Raw genomic sequence first — 27736 nt, forward strand, 5'->3', positions numbered from 1 at the left:
TCCTATCACAAATCACAATCCTTGAATCCATAATTCAATTCAAGGAAAGTTAAGAGTCAAGTTAGAAGTTAAGAAGCAAGTCAAGTTAGAAGTTAAGAAGCAAGTCAAGAGAAGTTCTTTAAAGTTTTCAAAAAGTCTTTTCCAAATGTTTAAACTTTGTTTAAGACTTAAAGTTCAAGTTGGGTAAAGATTAAAGAGTAAAGTTTGAAGTTCATTTCTTCAAAAGTATATGGGGACTATGTATTCCCAAAGGGTTTAAAATGTTTTCACATTTAAACAAGAAAGGAAACCTCGATTTCCAAAGAGCCTTTGGGTTAGTTTTAAGAAAAGAGTAATCACTTTCTAAATGAAGCAAAAGAGGAAACTTTGATTTCCAAGATAGCCTTTGAGCTAAGTTTTTTAGCACTAATCTCAAATCACAGAAAGAAGTATGTTTTTAAACATAAGAGCTAATATTATATTTTTGGGATACCCTCGGCAAGGTATAGGTCGGCACTGACAGCGTAAGGTAAAACATTGTATCATCACAATAGCTCTTACGTGATGGTTGTCGGTTAAAGAAACTTCCACAAAAGTAATTGTATTCTTATATACACAGTTTATTGTATTTTTACATACATTTCAGGGTTATATGTATCTTTGCATACACAGAGAGTTGACATCATGTTTTAAATAGCTTTTCTTTATATTGCACTTGTTTTAAACTTCTTTATATTGAAATGAGTTCAGTTATATTGAGTTGAGTCAGGTAAGTTCTTTAGATTCTTTTCAAGCCTATGTTGTATTTAGCATTCCAACTTGCATACTCGTACATTCAATGTACTGATGTCAGTTGGCCTGCATCTTACTATGATGCAGACACAGGTAACTAGGATCGGCATCCAGCGCATCGTTGATCCAGTGAGCACTCCAGAGTCAGTTGGTGAGCCTCCTTGCATTTCGGAGGACTCCTTTTTATTGCTTTAAGTTATTTTATTAGTTCATTAGGATGTCATGGGGTTTGTCCTGACATCCATCTCAGTTGTTTTAAAGCCTTCATAGACAGTCAGATGTTAGTTATTGAGTTTATATTTCCTGTTTTAATGGTTGAGACTTGAGTTGCCACTTTTGGCCAGTGAATGTTTAAGTGTTTATTCAATAGTTCGGTTTACTTTAAAAGTATTTTTCTTCATGAGTTAAGTCTTTCTTTGAGAAAGTAAGTCAGGCCAAGGGTTCGCTTGGGGCCAACAATGGCTCTCGAGTGCCAGTCCTGCCCAGAATGTAGGCTCGGGGCGTGACAAGAATAAGCTTCAAAAAATAATAAAATGACTTCTCATGATATCCAAAAAGAAATCATGACTGCGTGTAAGATTGAAACAGTTAAGGCTATAATAAAGAATATAAATAATGACTACTTTGCTTTATTGGTTGATGAATCTAGAGACGTGTCACGCAAAGAGCAAATGGCTATTTGTCTAATATATGTTGACAAAAGGGGGTTTGTGATGGAGGCATTTATTGGACTTGTTCATAGTAAAGATACTAGTGTTTTATCTCCAAAGGAAGCAATTGTAGATGTGCTTCCTCACCATTCTTTAACTTTATCTAATGTACGTGGGCAATGTTATGATGGGGAAAGCAATATGCAAGGTGATCTAAGTGGTCTTAAAACGTTGATTAGACAAGAAAGTAGACCGGCTCATTCTGTTCATTGTTTTGCTCATCAACTTCAATTGACTCTTGATGCGGTTTCTAAAAAGTATGTTCAAGTTGGTGAACTTATATTATTAATTTCAAATATTTTGAATATGTTGGGAGCTTCTTTTAAACGTGTGGATAATTTTTTAGAATCTCAAAAAATGTATCTCTGAATGGCAGTGGATATGGGCTAACTAGAAACGAGTAGAGGGTTGAATCAAGAACTTGGTCTTGTTAAAGTTGGTGATACTCGTTGGGGATCTCACTACAAGTCATTTGAAAACTTTATTAGTAGCTTTGACTCTATTGTTGATGTACTTGATACTCTTGTTGTAAATGCAAGTATTTTGGAAGAAAGAACAAGCGCATCGGGATTTCTTATAAGTTGTCAAACGTTTGAGATTATTTTTTTGTTGCATTTGATGATTGATGTTTTAGGAATCACAAATGATTTTAATGTTTCATTACAGAAAAAGGAGCAAGATATTGCAAATGCTATGATTCTTGTTTAAGAGATAATGAATGGGATCCTCTCTTAAAAAAATATGGGATGGGATTCACTTGAAGAAAAGGTAGAAGCATTTTGTATCAAGCATGGCATTTCATTACCTAATTTTGATGATCCATATGCTAATGTTGGGAGATCACGATGTAAAGTAGTTATTTGTACTACTTTTCACCATTATCGTGTGGATGTGTTTTATAAAATCATTGATTGGCAGCTACAAGAACTTAATGACCATTTCAATGAGGTGACAAGTGATTTTCTTAATGGAGTATCTTGCTTGAATCCAATTGATTCATTTTCTAGTTTTGACATAGATAAGATAATGAGAATGGCTGAATTATATCCTGATGACTTTGATAGGTCCAACATGAGAGCTCTTGAGAATCAACTTGTTAATTACATTATTGATGTTCGTGATAATGATGAAAGGTTCTCCAATTTGGGTGGACTTGGGGAACTTTCAAGAAAGTTGGTTGAGACAAAGAAGCATTTAAACTATTCTCTTGTATTTCTTTGAGTGAAGTTTGCTTTGCTTCTACCTGTTGTCACTGCTATAGTTCAAAGAGATTTTTCGGCAATGAAGATTATCAAGAATGACTTGCAAAATCGAATGGATGATGAATTCTTAGATGGTTGCATAGTGTCTTATGTAGAGAAAAAACATATTTAAAGATGTTTCTAATGAGTGTATTATGAAAACATTTTAAGAGATGAAGTGTCGTCAAGTGCAGTTGTAGTTACCACTTTACATATTTTGGTGTGTATGAAACTATCCGTCAATATATTTGTCGTACTTCATCTTCGTTAGTTTATACATTGATATTTTGTAAGTTTTCGTTTTAAGAATTTTCATTTTGGATAGTTGGTTAATTTTATATTGAACAGGTAAAGAGTATGAACAACTTGGAGCACTATGTAGAAATTAATAATTCAGGTATGACTATTTTATAGCCAATCTTTATAATCTGACCAACAAGGTTTATTTTTTTACTTGTCCTAAAGCATGAACACCCTTGACGAAAATTCTAGCTCCGCCACTGGGTTGTTGGCATGATAGACATCTAAATAATTGTATTTATTAATGTAATTATATAGTGCTATAAATTAGTATTATCAAATAGATTTGTTGTAGAATCAGAGAAATAAATATTGTGATAGAATGTGTTTTGGAGGGATAACAAAGCAGATTTAGAGGGATTGAAAAGCAGATTTAGAGAGATAGAATAGTTGATCTTTAGGGATAGAGATGAGAGATCTTTAGATATGTGTAATTTTTATACTCTCTATATAATGGAAAGACTCTCTCACTTTGAGAGGCATCAGCAGAAAATTAACATGGTATTAGGGCTTTCTCTTGGTTGTCTTGTTTCATAGAGTCATCTGTGGTTTCTTCTAAAAAAAAATTGAAAATCTTGGTTTTTGGTTGATTGTTCGTCGACAACTAGTCCTACTACCAAGGGCTTTTGTTCTTGGTCATTCTAGGTGCTTTCTTGATTCTTTGTAGTTTTCATAGCTATTCAAAAGCATGAATTCACATCACTTTGAATCTTTTAGTGTTCGTTTCACTGGAAAAAATTATTATTCTTGGGAGTTTTAATTTTAGTTATTTGTCACCAGCAAAGAACTATGGGGCCATATAGCTGGAAGCAATTTTACTCCTACTGATCCGACAAAGCTAGGTGAATGGAAGATTAAAAATGCTCGGGTGATGACATAGATTTTAGGGTCGATTGGACCTCTAATTGTTCTTAATCTCAGGCTGTACAAGACAACTAAGGCCATGTGGGATTACTTACAAAAGGTTTACAACCAAGATAATTGTGCAAGATGCTTTCAGTTAGAGTACGAAATTGCTAATTACTCTCAAGGAGGTCTTTCTATTTAGGATTATTTTTCTGAATTTCAGAACTTATGGGCTGAATTTACAGATATTGTATATGCCAAAATATCTACTGAATCTCTATCTGTGATTCAAGCAGTTCATGAGCAAAGCAAGCGAGACTAATTTTGATGAAATTACGTTTCGACTTTGAGAGTGTTTGCTCTAATTTGATGAATCGTGACTCGTCTCCATCTTTGGATGTTTGATTTAGGGAATTACTTCCCGTAGAGTAACGTCTTGTCACACAAAACGCTTTCAAGACAGAAAATGATGCCACTGTTGCATTTGCTGCTCAATGTAAAGGAAATGGCAGAGATATGACTAGAACTCAATGTTACAGTTGCAAGGAATATGGTCATATTGCTAGCAATTGTAACAAGAAGTTCTGTAATTATTGTAAACAACAAGGACACATTATCAAAGAGTGTCCCACGCGCCCTCAAAATCGTAGGGTCAATATTTTTCACGCTGGGATAAATGGTTCCACTATTGATAATGCATCTTCAGGACAAGTTCTTACTCCTGAAATGGTACAACAAATGATCATGTCAGCCTTTCAGTATTGGGATTACAAGGTAATAATGTTACATCTAATTTTTGGATTGTTGATTCAGGCGCTTCCAATCATATGACCAACTCAACGAGCATCCTAAAAAATGTTTGTAAGTATCAAGGTCCATCACAAATACATATTGTCAATGGTAGTAGTTTACCCATTATCAAGGTTGGGGACATTACTCCAACTTTCAAGAATGTATAGAATGTTCAGATACTGCCACAGTACGTGATGAGATCAAAAGATATCTAGATTGTAGATACATATCAGCTACAGAAGCTTGCTAGAGGATCTTTAAATTTGACATACATCATAGAGAGCCCGTAGTTGAGTGTTTGCCATTCCATTTATAGGGAGAAAACACCATAGTATTCCAAGAAGAAAGGTGTCCTGAAAGCATACTAAACAGACCTGATATAGTAAAAATAAAATTCACGGAATGGTTTGAGGCAAAGAAAGAATATAAGGATGCGTGAAACCTAACATATTAAGATTTCCCTACGCGTTGGGTCTGGGATGCAACAGGTAAAAGATGGACTAGAAGAAAAAAGGAGAAGTCAGTTGGTAGAATTTACTTCGCACATCCTGCAAGTGGAGAACAATTTTACATGAGAATCCTACTTAATTTTGTGAAAGGAAGCACTTCCTTTGAAAGCATAAGAACAATTAATGGAGTCCAGTATGATACTTATAAGGAGGCTTGCTACGCATTGGGATTATTGGAGGATGATAAAGAATGGAATGACTGCTTCGCTGAAGCTGCATGTTGGGCATCAGGAAATGAGCTGAGAAATCTGTTTGTGACAATACTAATTCACTTGATTCATCCAAACTTTGGAGGAGCAATTATGAAATTTTATCAGAAGATATAACATCATTACAACGAAAGAGATTTCATTTGGAAGATTTACAGTTAACTAAAAAACAACTTGAATCATATACGTTATTTGAGATAGAAACCATACTTCTGAAGATGGGAAAAAGTTTGAAAGACATACATGGAATGCCACTTCCAGATTCTACTTTGATAAATGACATAGGGAATCGCCTAATCAATGAGGAACTAGAATATGGCAAAGGTTGCTTAAAGGAAGTACGTGATAAATCATTCGCTCTCTTAAATGATTGCCAAAAGATAGCTTATGAAGCAATAATAACATCAGTTGTAAATGAAAAAGTCCGCCTATTTTTTATAAATGGACATGGTGGTACCGGAAAGATATTTTTATGGAATACAATAATTTCCAAGTTGAGATCAGAATCAAAAATAGTTCTTCCAGTTGCTACTTCCAGAATAGCGGCTTTGTTATTATCAAATGGTAGGACAGTACATTCACGATTTCATATTCCTTTGGACATCAGTGCAGAATCAACTTATGAAATATTTATCTTTTTTTTTTATTGTTGTAATTTTCACTATATTTCTATTTATTATTACTATTTAAAAAGTTGACAATTACTATTCCCTTCATTATTCTATTATTTATTGTAAGAATTTAAATATCTCAAACTTTACTACTCTATTTATTCCTATTATTTATTGTAAATTTAAAGGTTAATTATTAAAAGGTTAATTATTTATCACTCAAATATTTTATTTTCTCCTTGAAGAATGAAAATTTATTAAAATAGAGTAGTCTAATGAAATATCACATAAAATAGCTTAATAAAAATAAAATCACCCCTTTAACACTCCTAATTAACTATGAGATTTTTCTTTTTTTTAATCTAATTTTCAAAAATCTAAAAAATGTTTACATAATTAGTCAATTAAAGAATAAGATAATTGCTCACTAAATTAATTTAAAAAATTGAAAGGTGTAACTCTCCAAAAAAAATATCTCAACATTCATTTATATTTATTACATTTCATGATGAACCCATGATTAAAGTTGATAACACAAAAAATGTTGCACCAGCCAAAAAAATACTTTATAAAAATTTTTTTCCTTATTTTCTTATTTATTTTATTAATTTATAAGAATAAAAGTCACAATATTATTATTTATTGTCAAAAATTTTCATATTCTTTATTGAAAATAAAAACTCATCCACACATTGATTTATGAAATCATTGATATTCGTTTTTAACTTCTTCATATTTCTGTAGTGTTTGAATTACATAATTTATTAAGTTTCTGTACAAATTAAAATTGGTATTTGAGCTCTCTTGTGTATTCATTATTTTTAATTTTTAATGTAACTTTTTCTACGAAATATTAATTGATTAGTGAATCTGTGAATTGAATATAACTTCTACTTTCTTTCTTGAATTTAGAATTATACTTTCTATACTTTTCATATGAAAGTTTTGGGTGGATATATAAAGAAGTTTAAGCTATTATATGTTCATATTATAAAGTAATAATTGTGAAAAAGTTAAACTATAAGTAAGAGAAATTACACAAACTCTAAATTTAAATAGTTAAATAAATTTATAAATGTAAATAATATTATATAGAGGAAATTATTGGTAAAATAACATAAATAATTTAAAATATTCAAAAAAATGAGATAGCAACATATATAAAATTGGTGCATAAAAAATATGTCTTTGTATTGTTTCAAGGAAAAAATATAATTCTCTTCTTCTTTTTTCTCGAAACTAATTAATTCTATTGTTTTTTTTCTTATTTCTTTTATTGTTTTTTTCTGTTAGATTTGCAATTTCTTAATTTTTATATCAATTTAATATAGAAAAATAGGACCGCGTGGTTTAGTTAACTAGTTAAGAGAATAAAACTGAATACTAAACAAAATTAAGAGAATTAAATGCATGAGTGATTGTTGAGTTCTATATATATATATATATATGTATATATATAGAATACATTATAAATAACAAAAATAGGAAAAAATGTTTTTAAAAAGGGAGAAAATAGATAAATGTCAATGAATCATTGAGAGATGTCACATCACCTTTCTATATCCAACTTTATATAGATATATAGATTCTTCTTATGGTGTTTTGTCTTTGTAGGGCTAATTATGAGGCAAGTACAATCAACGACTAGAGCAAATGATAAAGCAAATGGTCGGCAAGTCTTCCATGAGAACAAGAAGGCCAACAAGACAGATCATCTAGGAAGGTGAAAAGAATGTACATACCATATGTCTAATAGCCATATCCACCTGAAGAAGATGGCCTTCGAAGACTAGAACTTGAAGTGTTTGATCCAGGAGAGGAAGCTAGCTGTCTAGATGCAAGTTGCTTCTTGAGGTGGCCTCTGGGAGAGAATTTGTTAACTGCATCAAAGGTAGCAAATTATAGATAAAAATCCATGGTTCCCAAGAAAAATCAATTTTCAGAACATGGTTTGAAAGAAATGCAAGAGTAAAATGCTATTATGAAAATATTGAAAAAAAAAAAATATTGACAGTAAAATGATTAGAGATAACAAAAGTAAAAGAAACAACAATAGAAATAAAATAGAAGAACAAGTATGCTAGCAAAATAATACTCCCTTTGTCCCAATTTTATGTGACACACTTGACTTTTTAGTGTGTCCTCAAAAAAATGTCACTTTTCTACAATTAGAAATAACAACTTTAAAATTTCCCTTTTACCCCTAACAAATTGATTTTCCGTCACACAAATATCTAAGGTTTGTTTTAAACCACAAGTTTCAAAAGTCTTCCTTTTTTTTTTTCTTAAACTTTGTGTCAAATTGGGACAGTGGGATAATACTGGTAAGGAAACAAATAGATACTCCAGACTAGAACCCTGCTCTACCACGAGGAAGAGAGAAAATGCTCAACTACCTACTAACCGTCTACCCTGATCCTCGACCTCCATGCTCTCCTATTTAAAGTCATATCCTTACTTAGTTGAAGATGTTTCATCTATTGTAAAATCACATCTCCCCAATTCTTCCTCGATCTACCTCTACCTTTCCTCAAACCTATCACTGCCAACCTCTCGCACCTCTTCACTAGGGCATTTGTGTTCCTCCTCTTCGAATGCTCGAACCATCTTGGCCTTGTTTCCCGCATCTTGTCCACCAATGGAGCTACTCCCACCTGGCCTCATATATCTTCATTTCTAATCTTGTCTCTTCTAATGTGCCCACACATTCATTTAAGCATCCTCATTTATGTTACCTTCATCTTCTTAGAATGCGAGTTCTTGACTAACCAACACTCCAACCAATACAACATAGTTGGTTTAACAACTGCTCGATGGAACTTACCTTTCCTAATCTTTCTTTTACTTAGTTCAATGTAAATTATGGGTTTCAAATAAAAGCAAGTTACAAGTTGGTGTTTTTTGTCATATGAACTTTTAAATTGTGACATATTGGTTAATCTTACAAAACTGTCTATTGGTGTTTTTCCTCATTGTTTCCTTCTATTATTGTCCAAGAACAATCAAGTTATAAATGACTGCATAAAACCAAAAAAGACACCTAATATGCCTAATTATAGAAGATTCTCTTCAAGATTAAACAATTCCATCAAATTGGATAATTATTAAATGTGTGATAACATTTAGTAATACTAGGAATATCAACAAATCTGATTATTACAATTACTCAGGAGAATCTTTAAGAAAAAACCAACTCACACTGATCACAGACACCCCATCATAAGAGCATGTGCTAGCTAATGCATCATTACTAGGATAAAGAAAATCATAGCCCAAAAATATTCGTAGGAATTTAAGTTTTCCAAATGGTTGATATCTAAGAGATTGGGTACTCATAATATCCCACAAGAAGCAGCACAAGAGAAATGTATGGCATACTTTTTCTTTCTGATAACTGTATGCATCTACAGTAAACCATTAGGACCAACTGCAGCATTCGAAGTTCGGGAATAATGGGTCCAGCCCTCTACTACTCTCCAACTAAATGTTAGGCTTAGTTCACATGGTATAGAGCTCGAACCTAGACCTAGGTCACAAGTTCCTCGGCCTTTGCACCTGAACTAAGCATGGGAGCAGTTGTACATCACACCTCTACATTCAAAAACTAAAATAATCCTCAAATTCAGCAGAGGGCTTCTGCGAATAGCATTTGACTAAACAATGGAGCCACCATTGTGCACGCAGTCTGAACTAAAGAACCTGTCAGGGTCTTCCTGTTTAATTAAAGAAATATCCTTTTAGGTTCCTTGAAATCTCCACATCCCTCTGGTGGCTGGATATGGGATGAAATACTTTCAGATTACACAGATGGTCAACATTTCCCGTGTCAAACATAACAAAAGTGAAAATATGCTAATTTCCAATTACACATAATGCATTTCAGCAAAGAAAGAATGTAACGGTAGAATATACATATTCTTACTCTAGATGTCAATGCAGTAGGGTGAGCTCTAGAAGTTCCCAGCTGACTCATCATAGTTTCACGTGATTTCATCTCTAGAGAAGGAAAAATAGGAGTGCCTGGAGGTGTTAGAAGCCTGAAACAGGAAAATAAGATCTCATAATAAAGCAGACAGAACTGCAGATAGGATTTTAAAAGAATGTCTGGGAAATCTGATTCATGAATCAACAAAATAATTCAACATCAGAGGTGCCAAGAAGCCCTTTTTGTTCTGCTTTTCAACTTTACAGAAAGGGGGTGCACCACCCTACTCTCTTTATTTATTTGAGTGCTAGATTTTGATATATGGCAGCCATTAATTTTTGTACTTAAATTGCGCAGAAAACAAATACATCTACAAACTATACGTGTTTTTCTCACTGTTCATGATATTTGAATAAAAACTTGCTTTTGACATCCTTATATTTTATCACTTAAAATTTGCATCCTCAACCCTCTTAGCTATCCTCCCTTTTTTTTTTTTTTGATTTGCACCGGGTGTCCGAGTCTCTTTGAGCCCCGACTAATCCCGGGGGTGCACAGGCCCTCGGCAAGGAGTTTCCCGCAAGTGCACCACGGTTAATTCAGGTTTTACCCAGTCCGATGGCCCTCAGAAATTGTTTGCACCTAGTGGGTTTCGAACTTGAGACCTTGAAAGGGAGCAAACCCCAAGGCTCAAGTCAATTGCCAGCAGGCCAACCCCTGTAATATCAAGAAACTGAATTCAGCTAGCATGTATTAAGAATACTACCTGGAGAAGTATGACATCAAAGTTCAAGATGCACATATAAATTGTATTTGGAGTCTTGAGTGTCACATGTCAAACACCTAGCCTTTAACATTTAAAGAGTTCAGTAGACTTGGAGACCTGTATCGGTCGGTCTACTAGACACAAGTTGGGCACTATCTCATAATTTTCTGCCTATCCTCAGGATGCATAACAACAATTTTAAAAGGATTTTATTAAGTCTCTTATGAAAAATGAAACGTATGATCTACCAAATCTTCAAGTGCCTATTATTTGACAAAGTCCTCAATTGAGAGGAGGAGGAACTTCCAGCTAGATTTTTAGCATGGTGTTTTAAGTTTCTTGGCACTATGAATTAAGTTAGATGTTCAATGTTTATAATCTTTAACAAAGTTGAATGACTTGAATCTATCGTTTGTTGCATTGGAACCAACATAATCAATGAAATGTCATATATGATGAGTAGTTCTAAATGTTTAATTAGTTAGTATATAAATCCTTTATCACAAAATCAGATTACATATTTCTTATCATGCTTGTCTGTGTTCTGTAGCTTTCAAATTTCTGTTTTCTGTCACTGGGATGCCCAAAAGTCTGCTTATCTCAGTAAACTTGTGCAGGTAAGATAATTCAAGCAAACTTGTATTTGAGTTGATTTCCCAGATGGTCACTCAACTAATAGTTATTATTCCCACCTTCTTGTGTGAAAGCACATAGAAAAATGACATAGCCAAAAAATTAACAAGGTAAATTTTCCATTTATTATCAAAAGAAACATCCCTTTTGAAGCCACGTCCATGTAAAATAAACCCTGGACTCCCCTTCCACCCAAGTGGTGTATTCTCTCCTTATGGAGTCTAAGAATAGAGACATATCCTTAAGCAAGACGGAATATCAATGTCCTTAAGAATTCTAAAAAGATCAATACTCACTTTCTTGTTGAAGAAAATTGGAATAAAGAAGAAATGGTTACCATCTGAGAATTCAACTCATCAATACTTCCTAAAGAATTTATAAACTACATGGTGAAAAAGATTAAATTGGATAAAGAAACTTATGATGTCCAAAATCAACATAAGCAGCTAAAAGAAACAATTAAACAACTCAGAAAATCACATACTCGGAAAGGAGAAGAAGAAACAAATTACCAGTCGTAATCAGTTTTATCATTGTCAGCACTAAGGAACTCATCAGTACGAGTCTTCCGCAGGGGTGCAACTGATGCAATATTAAATGCAGGTGTACTACCACTTTTTGATCCTGCAATAAGATATATTGAAAAAAAACATACATATATGAACTTTAGGTTATGAAGCAGAAATCACAAATTCCTCACTAATTGGACACATTTATATGATGTCCATAAAGACTAAAAATATTTTTGGAACTTGAAGTGGAAATGCACCTTCAAAAAACCAACTTCAACTTGAAATTTATTCTTTATGCTGTCAATTTGAACAAAGAAAGGTCAATAAATGGAAGGAAGACAAAAAAAAAAAACTTACCAAGGGGATCAAATTCGTTGGATTTTTGAAGAAATCGATTATTATTTCTGTCATTTTCCCTTCTTTGCATTTCTAGAAACAATGATAGTTCCTCATCAACTCCTAATACTCCCCATTAGAGGCTGTCTCTGCCTCTGCCCCGGGCCCAATAAGATGTTACTCCCTTTGTTTCATTTTTTATGATCAACTCTTTTAAACGCCTTAAAACAAGAAGAAAAGAATTCTTAAAGAAATCTATATATATATATATATATATATAAATTGGTATTAAGATTATATGAGAGTATATGGATATTTTAGCATAATAATGAAAGTTGTCAAGTTTTTGAAACTTTTAAAATGGTAACATATAAAATTGAAAAAGNGAAGCAGAAATCACAAATTCCTCACTAGTTGGACATATCATAAAGACTCATAATGTTTTTGGAACTTGAAGTTGAAATGCACGTTCAAAAAACCAACTTCAACTTGAAATTTATTCTTTATTTGCTAACTTACCAAGGGGATCAAATTCGTTGGATTTTTGAAGAAATTGATTATTATTTCTGTCATTTTCCCTTCTTCGAATTTCTAGAAATAATGATAGTTCCTCATCTGAACTCCTAATACTCCCCATTAGAGGCTGTCTCTGCCTCTGCCCCTGCCCCGGGCCCAATAAGATGTTACTCCCTTTGTTTCATTTTTTATGATCAACTCTTTTAAACAAAAGAATTCTTAAAGAAATCTATATATATATATAAATAAATTGGTATTAAGATTAAATGAGAGTATATGGATATTTTAGCATAATAATGAAAGTTGTCAAGTTTTTGAAACTTTTAAAATGGTAACATATAAAATTGAGAATATGTATGTCCTAAAAGTTTAATTAATTAAAAGAAAAAAATAAAATAATAAAGTAAGAAAGGTTTTCATATAAATAGATTAACAAGACAAGATGGTAAAATAGATTATGACGTAGTTAACAAAAACATACATTGGGTGATTATTCTATCAAAGTTCATTAATTATCTTAGTATTATTTTTTGACACGACTTGAACGTGTTTTGTGAAATGTGACTCTTATTTAAAGATAGTGTAACTTGAGACTAATCAATTTTCTCTATATAAAAGTTAGTGAATCATTGTAATTTGAAATTGATACTCATGCCTACTACAAAAGTTTTTTACTTTAAATAGTTGGTCAGTTTTGATAACATTCAAAAATATAAAAAGCTTCATCGAAAGTACTTAGCATAAACACATAATTACAAAAACAATAATATCATCAAACAAAAATAAATGTAATTTTCAAAAGTGAAATTTGAAGAGGGATATAGATAGAGTGTACACATATCAATATCATATCCGTATTTCTTAAAGATAAAGAAATTATTTCCAATAAACACCAAACTATAATAAAGCATATTCCAACAACTAGGAAAAAGAAAATTTGGGTAAATGAGAATTGTAGCAACAACAAGATAAATGAGAACACATGATTAAGAATTAAAATCAATTAGATAATCCAATGCTAGAAAAATTTATATGATGACAGAAAATATACTCGGCTTACAATAAGTTATTTGCTACCAAAACTAACTAAACTAAGATAGTATAAAAGAATAATAAAATATGTAAATACAAGTGAAACCAAATTAAAAATATGATTATAACTAGATTTTGTTAAATACAAGTGAAACCTAATTAAAAATATGATTATAACTAGATTTTGTAAAAATGCTTGAGCATGATAGTAATTGAACTTTGAAAATGATTATTTATAAGTATTTAATAAAGGTGAATAAATACAAAGACAGTAATAAAAAACCTATCATTAACTACTTTATTTATGAATTTCATACTAATAGAAATATTTGAGATAGAACTTGGAACTTACTATCCTCTTGCCAAGCAGACAAAGATTTACTTCCGTGGAAAGGCTGATTTATGTGGATCAACATGAGAGTCCAACTACATTGCCATAATCCATGTTGTATATTTGAAAGAGGTTGACCTCCTTACTTATTTCATGTTATACTCCTCTTCCCGCCAAACCCCTTTTCTCCTCAGTCCACTAAGACAAAATGTAGGACTGGTGTCAATAATTCATCACGGTTCGCATGTAACAAATGATACAATGATAATAACGCACTATAATAACAACAAAATAAAGCATAGAACACATTTTTAGCACAAAAGTAGACAAAGATAGCTTAAAAAATATTTTGGCCTCGCAAATAAAAGACGCTCGTAAAAAAATGAAAATGAAGGATAAAATTGGGTGTCAACAATTATTTTTTTATTGAGATAAAACTACACATATTTTTGCCTGAATTGTTGTTTTATGAAAGCCAAATATAAAGTAATTTTGCCCGTAATTTTGGTATGACTTACTAAGGTCAACTATAACACTTAACAAATTTGAATTAGATTTGAGTCATTAAATTTCATTGCTTTGACTGAGCTATGCTAAAGCAAATGTAAATATATGTAAAAGCTAATATCTTATCATGTACATGGTGTACAAAAAGGTTGAAATCAAAGAGAATTTAAAATATCAAATTTTGATCGTGGAGGTATGATGAATATATGGACTGTAAATGTGACACACGGACAGTCTGCATGTCCAATAATATATGAGGTTTAGAAGGTTATAGATTTTGAAGTGGAACTAAAGAATTTTAATAAATTTTTGAGGCATTTTAGGAAGAAATTAAACATATATTGTTATCAAATTTTAATTTAAATCGAAGGTTGTTTAACAAAAGTGATATTATAATAAAACTCTCATATTTAGGCTCGTTACTCGTAAGACTTCAACATGGGACGACAGATAATCTTAAACACCCAGTGTGTTACATCCTTTTCCCTTGGGATCAGTCATCCTCGAAATATGACAACACATTAATCATCTACTTTCTCAAACAAAGGTTTTGGGCATTCAAACTCACATAATTCTACCTTTTAGAAGGTCTAATCAATTATTTAAAGACTATTTTATTAAATCGGAGGTTTGCATGATCATATCAATCTCATTCATAAAGCTTCAACCACATTAACTTCTCTTGAACGGTTCATATGCTTAAAAAATCATTTTAATGGGATTTCTAGGTTCCTCAGATTCATAATTAAGGCTAGGTTTATAATTCTATACTAGTAGACAGTTTAACGGACTAATTGAAAATTATTCATAATTAACCTACCCCACATATTGTGCCATTAAAATAATAATTATAGGTTTCAATGTGTCAAATCCTATGAAGAGCATATCTTTCAATTCAGGGAGGACATCGAAGTATGGAAGGAAAAAATGAATGAACAAAAAACACTTACCTCAAGAAAGAAAATCACCAAGTCTTAGAAAAATCTCCTCTAGGGTTCTCTGGTAAAAAAATTTACGTTATGACTAAGTTTGAATGAAAACTAACTTAAAAACACGAGTTACTATTTCCCGACCATCACTATAGCGAAACTTCGCTACCTTCTCTATGTAGCATTCCTTCGTTATAGCAATCTCGCTATTTAAAGAAAGTGTTCACTATGGTGAAGCACTAGTTGAATTTCACACTCGATTTTCCATTTCAAGATTTCTACCAACTCTTAACCCACTGAGATCTACACAAGGCTACTATCGCCCTAAACAATCATAACGATGGAACAAGTCGTTACATATTTGCTGAATAATCTTAATTGTAGTCAAATAGTTGTTATCTATTGAAACTTTGTTGAGGGGGAGTTTTCTGTATTGAGGATAATGAGTATGTTGTTTTATGCAAATTGTCATATTTTGTCAATAAAACAATAAAGTCATGAGTGTCGGACAAAATGTTAGCTAGTTTTGGACATCATTCTGTTTTCATTATTTTCATTTGGACAAAACTTCATACTTTTATCTGAATTGTGATCTTACGAACGCCAAACATCAAATATTTTTGCCCAATAATTCGTATGGCTTACCAAGGTTAACAGTAACACTTCAAAAATTTGGATTAAATTTGAGTCATTAAATTTCATTGCTTTGACTCGAGCTATGTTAAAGCAAATGCGAATATGTAAAAGTTAATTTCTTATCGTGTACAAAGAGTGCAAAAAGGTTGAAATTAAAAAATAAATTAAAATATCAAATTTAGATCGTTGAGGTATGACATATATACAGACTGTACATGTGAAACGGGAACGGTCTGCATGTCCAATCATATATGAGGTTTAGAAGTTAGAAATTTTCAAATGGAACTAAAGAATTTTCATAAATTTTTAGGCATTTTAGGAAGAAATTAAACATATATTGCTATCAAAATTTCAATTTAAAACAGATATTGAACAAAAGTGGTGTTATAATAAAACTCTCATATTTAGACTCATTACTCGTAAGTTTTCAACATGAGACGACGGACAATAATAAAACTCTCATATTTAGACTCATTACTCGTAAGTTCTCAACATGAGACGACGGACAATCTTAAACATCCGGGATTTACATCCTTTCCCCCTTAGGAACATTCATTCTCGAAATATGACTACACATTAATCATCTTCTTTCTCAAACGAAGGCCTTGAGTTTTCAAACTCACATAATTTTACCTTTTTAGAAGGTTTAATCAATTATTTAAAGATGATTTTATCAAATAGGAAGTATGCATGATCATAACGAAGTTGTGAAGTTTCGCTATAAAGAAGGTTGGAAAACAGTAACTCACATTTTTATGTTAGTTTTTGTCCGTACTTCGTCATAATGTAAAATATTTGACCAGAGAACCCCAGAGGAGAGTTTTCCAAGACTTGGGGTTCTTCTCTCTTGAGGTAAGTGCTTTCCGTTCATTCATTTCTTCCATAATTCGGTTTCCTCCCAGAACTGAAAAGAATATCCATAGGATTTTATCCATTGAAACCTAGGGTTATTATTTTGATGGCACAACATGTGGGGCAGGTTAATTATGAATTATTTTCAATTCTAGTCAGTTAAATTTTGTCTTTCTAGTATAGAATTATGAACCTAGACTACCTAGAAACCCCCATAAAATTGATTCTTTGAGCACATGAATTTCTTAACGGAAGTTAATGAGGTTGAAATAGTGATCTACTATTACAAAGAAAGTGTCCGCTATAGTGAAACACAAGCAGATTTTCATACTCGATTTTCAATTTCCAGATTTCTACCGACTCTTGACCCACGGAGATCTACACAAGGGTACTATAGCCCTAAACAATTATAATGATGGAATAGGTCATTACACATCTGCTGAATAATCTTAATTGTAGCCAAATAGTTGTTATCTACTGGAACTTTGTTGAGGGAGAGTTTTCCTTGTCATATTTTTATTGATAAAACAACAAAGACATGATTGTCAGACAAAAATGTTAGCTAGTTTTGGACATCATTCTATTTACATTTGGACAAAACTTCACACCATACCAGACCAGTTTTACTGTTATGAACTCTACCAAGTTTTGATGTGATGATGGGGATAAGGTGCTAATTTTTTAAGCTTTTGTTGTTGCCAGAACTATGTAGTATGGCTCGGCAACTGCCTTGATCGAAATATTGGGGCTTTATGGAGAATCTCTTATTTTCTGAACAGGTAGACCTAAATGGTCTATGAGAGTCATTCAGGGAGGATATGGGATGGTTATGAAAAGGGCAAAGTAGACGGCAAATCAATTTATAGTCTTGGTTTTATTTCAAAAATTCATGTCAAGACTACATGCTTGACTAATACCTGCATAACTAATACCCGCATAAGTAATACATGCCTAACTAAACCCTACATAAGTAGTACTTGCATAACTAATACCCACATAACTCTATCCAACTACCAAACAACTATGGAAAGATCGAAGCAATGAAAGCAGAGTGGTTGCTACTAGTAATGTCTTGTCATTGCAAACAAATACAGGAAGATGGTCATGTTAGTTTGCAACAACACACAGCTGCTTCCATATTATCATACACAATAGAGGACAAGCTTAAAGAAGTTGTAGTAACTTAAGCTATTCAAGAATCCAATGGTCCATAGAGAACTAATGGGGTGGTGGGTTAAAGAATGTACATTTTGGGATAGAATTTTTGTTCTGGATGGTGATCAAACATCATCAGCATCACTTCCTACAACATGAGTATCATGACTAGCCCAGTAATGGCTTCCATCAGGGCCACAAATCTTAAACCTGTTGAGTATAAAAGAAAGTACCTCAGTGAGGACTTATGATATGTTCCTAACTCAATTCTAAAGAAAACTGAAGTAGTCAACTGACCGCTCAAGCACTGATTTTCCTTCTTTGTACTTTTGGCTCTTCTCATGGGCGGTCTCCTGAAAAGAATTGTTATATTAGGAACAAATAAAACTTCTAGCTACTGCCAAATGACAATGTCTAGCATTTTATCACTCCATACTCACATATTTCCATCCAACAATTGACCCACAACAGACGCAGAAAATGTCTGCCACAGTGTGCATACCAGTCATCATCACTCTATCTTCTATCTCGCCAGAAGTGACATTCACCCTGTCAAAAGAAAAAAAAAGGAGTATAGAATATACAGAACTACAAAGTGCATTATCATTTTGTATGTTTCTGCTAAATGATAAAATGAAATGAAGAGATTTGAGAAGAGCAGAACTCTTTAACGGAAAGCAATCAAGTTGAGCATAATATATGTATTTCAGCCATGTAACTATTGTAATGCTGCTACCAAGTGGAAAATAACCCAAGTCAAGTAAGAATTTATTCCATATATTGATGAGTTAATATTTGTACTCCTGCAAAATACACTCAAAAGTACACGATATAATAGTCTGGTAAAATCCCCACTAGGTTCTATAGTGATTCCAATAGTTCAAATTCTGGTGCTAATTTTATAGTCAATGACACAAATGTATGAAGATATACATATAAAGTACCATGTCTTTAACAAACTAAACCTACAAGGTATAGCCTACCTTGTTCAACTTTTCATGTGCACTCAAATATTCTAGGTTGGTTATGAGTTATGACCTTCCATAATAATAATGACTCAGAGATGATAACAAAATCAACGATCCTGAGAGCAATGTCAATGACACAAATGTATGAAGATATAAATATAAAGTACCATGTCTTTAACAAACTAAACCTACAGGGTATAGCCTGCCTTGTACACAACTTTTCATGTGCACTCAAATATTCTAGGTTGGTTGTGACCTTCCATAATAATAATGACTCGGAGCTAATAACAAAATCAAAGATCCCGAGTGCTATGTGACCCACGTAGAGTAAAAGCCAAATAATTTGCACATACTCCAGTTGCACTCAACTTTTGAAAAACAAATCTTTTTTCATTTCAAATCATCTTTTTTCACTTTCTAGTTTAACAGTGTCCTCCACACCAGTAAAAGAAAGGCTGGAAGTCAAATAAGAGGATTTATATGGTAGCTTTTTTCATCTTTCTGTACCAGAGGTATGGATAAGCTTGACCTTAGTAATATCATTGTTCATCTAACCAAGCTACAAATAACTCATGTCCCATCAATGCCAAGAAAAGCTCAACAACAATCAGAGGAAATAAATGGTAATTCATACTCTAACAAGAATAAAACCAACAGAAGTTGTAAGTTGCACTATTGATTTTCATTCTGCAAGTATAAAAATTGGACGTGTGCAAATGTCAGAAACATTTCTGGTGATTGAGTGTGCAGAATCAAAGAGACTTACACCTTACTGAAGAGATAAGCCTTCCCATGTCTGCAGTGGAAAGACTGAAGGAAAACATAGAGTTAGATAACTTCATGACTCAGAATGACTACATACATTATTTAGGGGCAATAACAAGAATGTAACATAAACTTCAATATAATTAATTGCAGAATCAACATTTCACTCCATTCAAAAGAATTTGAATTTTCTAAGAAACAGTAGTTTCAAACCTCCAACACTTGAAAATGTGCTCTGATTTTATGCTATAGAAGTCATATGGAATTCTTCATAGAAAGTCATGAATGCACATTACAATGAAATTAAGCAAAATAAAGTAACCACACAAGCACCAAATTGATCAAAATGTAGAAAATAGATCAGCCCCAAGACCTGATCAATGGACTGGGCATAACAATAATAGTTGGAAATATTGAAGCCACTAGCACACAAACATGGAACAAATGGAAAATGACAATCAAGTATACTCCAAGTATCAGACTCAACAAACAACTCCTCTAATTCATCACTGGATTAAGCAGGAATATTGTATGGTATGTTATCAGCAATAATAACTACTATGTTTTTAAAAGTTCACAAAGAATGCTCATACAATCCCTTTTAATCCAAAACCAGCAACTCCACAAAACCCAGCTCTTTGATGCTAAAAAAGTCATCTCCTTTAGGGCAAAATTACTCAATCTGAGACTTTCTTCACTCACATAGCTGATTTAAAGTAGCCAATTTTTATATACATCTAAAATTACTTAAACAGACCAACAACAATCCCTAACAAGTTCTAGAAACGAACCCAAACCACCGATCAAGCCAAAGATTGTATTTTTACAACGAAATAAATCAAAATCAAAATTAAAACAATCCCAATTTCAAGAAATCACAATAACAGAGTGATCAAACAGAAAAGATGGAGGAAAACCTTGGAAACAATGTTCTCAGAAAGGGCAAGATGAGTTCCACAGTGCTTGCAGCTGTAGATCTTGCCTTCAAGAGTCAACACAAATAATCTCCCCATCAAAAGATTTTTGAGATCACAAGAAAATTGAAGAACGAAAATGGAAAAGGAGTCGTCCAAAAAGGGGTAATAGTTTTTGTTTCGGTTGGAAGATAGCAAGTAACGTCAAGAAAGGGAAAGGCTTCAATGTGTGAGGGACTCTCAGAATAATTTAGTGCTACTTTCTTTTTTTCCTTTTTAGTCCATTTAAAAAATGGAAAAGATAAAAAAATATACTTAAATTAAGTATAAATTATGTGAAATGAATAAAAATGTCACTCCATTATTTATAAACAAAATTACCTTTCTAGTCAATACATTGGTACAAATATCCTTATCGTTGATAATTTGGTCCAAAAGTACCCTTGTAACACCCAACTACTTGAAAGATCTAGAATTAGAACGAAACCGTTTTTGGAAATAATTAAATTTGAAAATTTTGGGAAGTTATGCAAAGTATGAGTTTTGGGGCAACTTCAAACGACCATAACTCCTAGCACACGATGAGTAGGTGGGCTACAAGATACCATATGAAAGATCTTTGAATTATCTTTCCAACACCACCGAGTTTGCTCATTTTCAAGTTCGTATGAAGGAGATATGCCCGTTTGAAATCGGGTTGTCTGGATAAGGAAAGTCAACCGAATTTTAGAAGGGTACTTTGGTATTTTAATTACCCAATTAACTAAATTCATTTTTAGTAATTTAATTAGGGTCTAAACTGATTTGGTTCAGTTTAGACAATTACAATTCACGCTAGGGTTTTTAGAAAAGAGTTCAAGAAAAGAAAAGGGGAGAAAAGAGGAGAAAGGTCAAGATTTCTTGAGGATTTGGTTGCGGATTTCGCCAAGGGTTGATCCCTAAAAAGGTATGTGAGTTCACATAGCGTTGGGTTCATTCACCCACGCGCCAATCATGTTAATTTCAGCGTTAAATTCATTCTAGAAAGTTGAAGGTTAATGTTCTTGATTTGTGTTCTTGAAATTGACTTTGTTCTTGAGATTGGGATGAGATTGATGAGTTCTTGAAGAAATCATTGTCGATTTTAGGGTTGTGTTTGATTAGATTCTTGTGTACATATATTGGGTATCTGAATCTAAAAAGAATTTGAGAAAAAGAATCAAAATTAGTCGAGTTAAGATCAGAAAATGAGAAGAAAAACTCGTCGGGTTTAATTACCTGGGGGCAGAGCTGACGCGACGCGCCATTGATACGCCAGCAGTGTGCCAAAAAGCAGTCTCTGAACTTAAGGGGATGGCGCCCCGCGCCAGCAGTGTGCTCGGGTCGTCTGCCCTTACCCTTTTTTCGTTGTTTAGCCTGTCTGAGTCTTTCTAAAGTGTACTAACACTTCCTATTGATTCTAACTACTCTAAATGACTTCTAAACATCTAGAAATCATCCGTAAACATGAATCATCACTTTGAATCCATAAAATCAAATTCAAGGAAAGCCAAGAGCCAAGTCTAGAGAGTTCTTAGAGTCTTTTTCAAAAGTCTTTTGCAAACGCTTAAACTTGTTTTAAAGACTTGAGCATTGAGTTGAGTAAAAGCAAGAGTGAAGTTCATTTCTTCGAAAGACTATATGAGAACTAAGTATTCCCAAGAGTTAAAATATTTTCACATTTAGATAAGAGAGGAAACACCGATTTCCAAGACACGAAACATTGATTTCCAAGAGAGTTGTTAAGCTAGTTTTTGAGTAATAATCTCAAACCACAGAAATAGTTATGTTTTTAAACATATGAGCTAGTATATTTTGGGAGTAGTATTGAGCACCGATTTTGGGGACAAGTTTGAGTTCAGACAATTCAACGTCTTCATAAACTGTGTAGCCAACATGGGTAAAAAAGGGTCATACTTTTTAGATGATTCCTTAATTCTTTTAGCATAGACTAGTGGATCTACTTAGTGAATTAGGTTCTATAACCCCGGTAAGGTATAGGACAGCTCTAGCAGCGTGAGGCAAGACGTTGTACTATCACTTAAGCTCATAAAGATGGTTGTCGGTTAGAGAAACTCCCACAGAAATATTTTTTATTCTTATATACACAGAGTTACTTGTATTTCCATATACAAATTGAGTTATTGTGTGTTTTTCAATACACGGAGTTATTTTCTTCATGTTTTAAAGTTTTAATTTATATTGCATCCTTATTACTATTTTATATTGAAATAAGTAGAGTTGAGTTGAGACAAGGTAAGTTCCTTCAGTTCCAGTTCAAGCTTATGTTATGTTTATATTTCCCCTCGCATGCTCATACATTCAATGTATTGATGTCATTTGGCCTGCATTGTTTTATGATGTAGATATAGGTAACCAGAATCAACATTCAGCGCCTCGTTGATCCAGTTGAGCATTCAGAATTGTTTGGTGAGCCTCCTTGCTTTTCGGAGGATCCCTATTTACATTGCTTTAGTATTTTCAGTTGTTAAGATGATCGGGGGTCTTGTCGCGACATCCCTCATAGTTTTAGAGGCTTCATAGACAACTAGTTAGTGCATTTGTCTTTACATTTTCATTCTGTTATGTTGAGACTTGAGTTTGCCTTATTGGCCAGTTGAATGTTTCCTTTATAACATTCTAGTTTTATTACATGGATTTATCTTTGTTGAGTAATGTCTTCCGCTGAGTAGTAAGCCAGGCCAAGGGTTCTCTTGGGGCCAGGAATGGCTCTCAAGTGCCAGTCCCGCCTAGGGTGTAGACTCGGGGTGTGACAAACTTGGTATTAGAGCACAGAGTTCAAGAGTCATATGAAGTCTATAAAGTTGTGTCTGTAGAGTCCTAGTTATCAGTGTGAAGCGCGCCACATCTATAATTAGAAGGCTGCAACATTTAGAAACTATCTCACTTCTTTCATACTCATTTCGTGCGATAGAGTTTATCTCTATAAAGTCTCTTTCTAACTCATGCTTGCGCGTGTCTTTCAAAGAATGCCTCCACGAAGAGCTGTCAGAGGTCTTCCTGCTAGGAGGAATGTGGAGGAATAAGGGGTACCTAATGCACCTTAAGTGCAACCCCAAGGAGAGATCGCCAATGATGAGTTCCATGAGGCCATTCGGATGTTGAGCCAAGTTGTGACCAACTAAGTTAGGCAATAAAGAGAGAATCGTCAAGAAGGGGTTGATACTTCTAGGATCCGTGAGTTTTTAAGGATGAATCCTCCAAGCTTCACTGGTTCAAGTGTCACTGAGGATCCGAAGAACTTTGTAGAGGAGCTGCAGAAAGTGTTTGAGGTTATGCATGTTGCCGATGCTGAGCGAGTGGAACTAGCAGCATATCAACTGAAGAGTGTTGTTATTCTGGTTTGACCAATGAAAGAAGGGTAGAGCTGAGGATGCACCAATAGTGAGTTGGGTTGTGTTCGAGAGTGCCTTTATGAGTCGTTTATTTCCCCGTGAGCTAAGATAGGCAAAGGTAAAAGAGTTCCTCACTCTTAAGCATGAATCTACGAGTATTCATGAGTATAGTCTGAAGTTCACCCAACTTTCCCGCTATGCTCTGGAGATGGTTGCTGACATGAGGAGCAGGATGATTTTATTCGTTACTGGGTTGTCTCATCTCTAAGTAAGGAAGGCAAGGTAGCTATGCTGATAGGGGACATTGACATAACAAAGTTGATGATCCATGTGCAATAGTTTGAGGAAGATAAGCTGAGAGATAGAGAAGAGTTTCAGAACAAGAAAGCTAAGACATCAGGGAATGAGTTCGGGCAGTAGAAGAGTAATACCAACCAGTCTTCTTTCCAACATAAGCAAAAGGGACCTGCTCCATCATTTGCTAGTGCACCTGCACCAAGGAACAGAGGTGAGTTCAACAATCAGATTCATAAAACTTCAGATCTAGACCTGCATAGTCTCAAGGTAGTGTTGCACAAGGAGGCAATGGGATTCTTGCATGTACTAGTATGGTAGGACCCACTCAGGGGTGTGTCGTGATGGATCTACTGATTGCTTCAAGTGTGGTCAAAATGGTCACTTTATGAAAGAGTATCTTAAGAACAGACAAGGTAATGGTAATAGGGGCAATAAAGCCTAATCTTCTTCAATTTCTCCACCAGACAGAGTTGCACCTAGAGGAGCTATTTCAGGGGAAGGCGAACGATCAAACTACCTTTATGCTATCACTAGTTGTCAAGAGAAAGAGAATTCTCTAGATGTTGTCACTGGTATGATCAAAGTCTTTAGTTATGACGTTTATGCTTTGCTAGATCCAGGAGCGAGTCTATTTTTTGTGACTCCATATGTTGCAATGAATTTTGATGTTCTTCCTGAGCAACTTATTGAGCCCTTCAGTGTTTCTACACCTGTTGGTGAGTCTATTCTAACTGAGATAGTCTACCGTGATTGTACTATTTACGTCAATCACAAGAGCACCATAGCTGACCTAGTTGAGTTAGACATGGTAGATTTTGATGTCATTCTAGGTATGGACTAGCATCATGTCTGTTATGCCTCAATCGATTGTAGAACTAGAGTAGTCAAGTTCCAGTTTCCTAATGAGCCAGTTATAGAGTGGATGAGTAGTTCAACAGTGCCTAAGGGTCATTTTATTTCGTACCTTAAGGCGAGGAAGTTAGTTTCCAAGGGTTGTGTCTATCACTTAGTCCGAGTTAATGAATCTAGTGTTGAGACATCTCATATTCAGTCAGTTTCAGTTGTTAGTGAGTTTCCAGAAGTCTTTCCAAACGATCTTCCTGGAGTCCCTCCTGAGAGAGAAATAGACTTCGATATAGATATTTTTTCTGATACTCGTCATATCTTTATTCCTCCATATAGAATGGCACCAGCAAAGTTGAAAGAGTTAAAAGAGCAGTTGAAAGATCTCCTACAAAAAAGATTCTATCCGACCAAGTGTCTAACCTTGGGGCGCTCCGGTCTTATTTGTGAGAAAGAAATATAGTTCTCTTAGAATATGTATAGATTACTGTCAGTTGAACATGGTTACTATCAAGAATAAGTATCCTCTTCTGATAATTGATGATCTTTTCGATCAACTTCAGGGTGCCATTTGTTTTTCTAAGATAGACCTCAGTTCTGGCTATCATCAGTTGAAAGTAAGAGAAAGTGATATCCCTAAGACACCATTCACGACCCGTTATAGTCATTATGAGTTCCTAGTTATGACCTTTGGTTTGACCAATGCTCCTGCAACATTCATGGACCTTATGAACAGAGTATTCAAGCCTTATTTAGATATGTTTGTTATCGTATTCATTGATGACATTCTAATTTATTCGAGGAATGAGGAAGATTATGTTAGTCATCTCAGAATAGTCCTTCAAACTCTAAAGGATAAGGAGTTATATGCTAAGTCTTGAGTCTGTGGCATTCTTAGGCCATGTTGTTTCCGGTGATGAAATTAGAGTTGATACTCAGAAAATAGAGGTAGTACAAAATTGGCCTAGACCCACATCTCCAATTGATATTAGGAGTTTCTTGGGATTGGCTGGCTATTATAGAAGATTAGTTGAGGGGTTTTCATCTATTTCATCCCCATTGACTAAGTTGACTCATAAAACAGTTAAGTTTTAATGGTCTAAAGCTTGTGAGAAAAACTTTCAGGAGTTGAAAAAACGGTTGACAGTATTGACCTTACCAGAGGGTAAACAAGGTTTTGTTATATATTGTGATGCGTCCCGAGTCGGTTTGGGTTGTGTGCTGATGCATAATGGCAAGGTTATAGCTTATTCCTTAAGACAACTAAATGTTCACGAGAATAATTACCCAACCCATGATCTAGAGTTGGTTGTCGTAGTATTTGATTTAAAAATATGGTGTCATTATCTTTATGGTGTTCATGTAGATGTGTTCATCGATCACAAGAGTCTTCAATATGTGTTTAGTCAGAAAAAGCTTAATCTCAAACAGAGAAGGTGGTTAGAATTACTCAAGGATTATGACATGAGTATTCGCTATCACCCAAGTAAGACTAATGTTGTTGTTGATGCCTTGAGTATATTGTCTATAGGTAGTACCGCATATTTGTGGAAGATAAGAAAGAGTTAGAAAAAGAGGTGCATAGACTTGAACGATTACGAGTTTGATTAAGGGATTCCGACGAAGGAGGAGTAGTGGTAATGAATGGGGCTGCATCATCATTAGTATCTGAAGTGAAAGAGAAACAAGACCAAGATCTTATTTTGCTTGAATTGATGTAGCGACCCTAAAAATAGATAGGTGAAACTAGAGTCTAACGTATGAATTTTTAAAGTTTAAGCATAAATTGGAGTTATGAAATTTTCCAAAATAAAAATTGGACTTTGCCTTAGTTTTATTTGGTAGGTCCATGTAGGCAAGAGGCATTTTCGTAAATATTAATTTTAGTTAAATTAAAAAGTGGGTATATTTTATATTATTTCTAATTTCTATTTATGGTATTAAAACTTTTAAAAAGGTTTGTTTTAATTCATTCTTAAAAAAAAAAAAGGGGGTTCTCTCTAGAACACCATTGAAGGCAAAGGTCAAGTTGGAACTAGGGTTTCGAATTGAAGGTTTCTTGCATCAAATTTTTGTGGATTTTCTCATTACTAAGGTATGGTGTCTCTTTATCTAAAGCTAGTTTTCGCTTTAGAACCAATTTAAAAGGGTTTTCAAATTCTCAAAAGTTATGAAAAACTTCTATTTCTTACTCTACTCAAGGGTTCTTGCATTAAATGGTTTTAAATGATGGATTGTGATATTTTTTTATATTAAATTGATGTTTTCAAGTGAAAAATCTCATGAACCCTTGATTTCACAAATTTCTATATTTGACTTACGAAATGGGTTTGTTGATAATGATTGGGTATTGATGAATTTATGCTTAGAATAGATTGTATTGTTGATGTTTATGATTTTCTATATCTATTGATTAATGTTGAGGATGGCTTTGGAGGATGGTAAGTTGGCTTAAT

The 27736-nt window shown here is 33.7% G+C and overlaps 1 protein-coding gene across 5 annotated transcripts; it reads right to left on the reverse strand.

Annotated features, from left to right (window-relative positions):
* Positions 1–7686: 7686 nt before the first annotated feature.
* LOC125859484 (protein yippee-like) lies at positions 7687–21028 on the reverse strand. Of its 5 annotated transcripts, XR_007445773.1 has the most exons (10): positions 20770–20932; positions 19854–19897; positions 18560–18668; positions 18417–18472; positions 18212–18329; positions 14062–14238; positions 12183–12382; positions 11826–11937; positions 9912–9985; positions 7716–7869 (listed from the first exon to the last, which is right to left on the reverse strand). XR_007445773.1 is itself a non-coding variant. In XM_049539255.1 (6 exons), exons 1-6 carry the CDS (start codon positions 20863–20865, stop codon positions 7813–7815), a joined length of 477 nt encoding a protein of 158 aa, XP_049395212.1. In that variant the 5' UTR covers positions 20866–20968; the 3' UTR covers positions 7713–7812. The 5 variants fall into 5 exon arrangements, 4 of the variants coding, with proteins under 4 accessions (XP_049395209.1, XP_049395212.1, XP_049395211.1 ...); XM_049539255.1 differs by lacking the exons at positions 11826–11937; positions 12183–12382; positions 14062–14238; positions 18212–18329 and having other exon boundaries at positions 7713–7869; positions 9912–10026; positions 20770–20968; XM_049539254.1 differs by lacking the exons at positions 7716–7869; positions 9912–9985; positions 11826–11937; positions 12183–12382 and having other exon boundaries at positions 13935–14238.
* Positions 21029–27736: the final 6708 nt, after the last annotated feature.

This window comes from Solanum stenotomum, chromosome 3 (genome assembly GCF_019186545.1).
Source record: "Solanum stenotomum isolate F172 chromosome 3, ASM1918654v1, whole genome shotgun sequence".
Taxonomy (NCBI): domain Eukaryota; kingdom Viridiplantae; phylum Streptophyta; class Magnoliopsida; order Solanales; family Solanaceae; genus Solanum; species Solanum stenotomum.

Bases quoted from the DNA above. Each gene is read 5' to 3' on its own strand.
- LOC125859484 (XM_049539255.1), bottom strand. From the start codon at position 20,865: ATGGGGAGATTATTTGTGTTGACTCTTGAAGGCAAGATCTACAGCTGC. The intron at 18,473-18,559 runs GTGAGTATGGAG...AATTCTTTTCAG, and splicing joins CAATTGTTGGATGGAAATAT to GAGACCGCCCATGAGAAGAG. The intron at 10,027-18,416 runs GTCAGTTGACTA...TTCCTGTTTCAG, and splicing joins GGAAAATCAGTGCTTGAGCG to GCTTCTAACACCTCCAGGCA.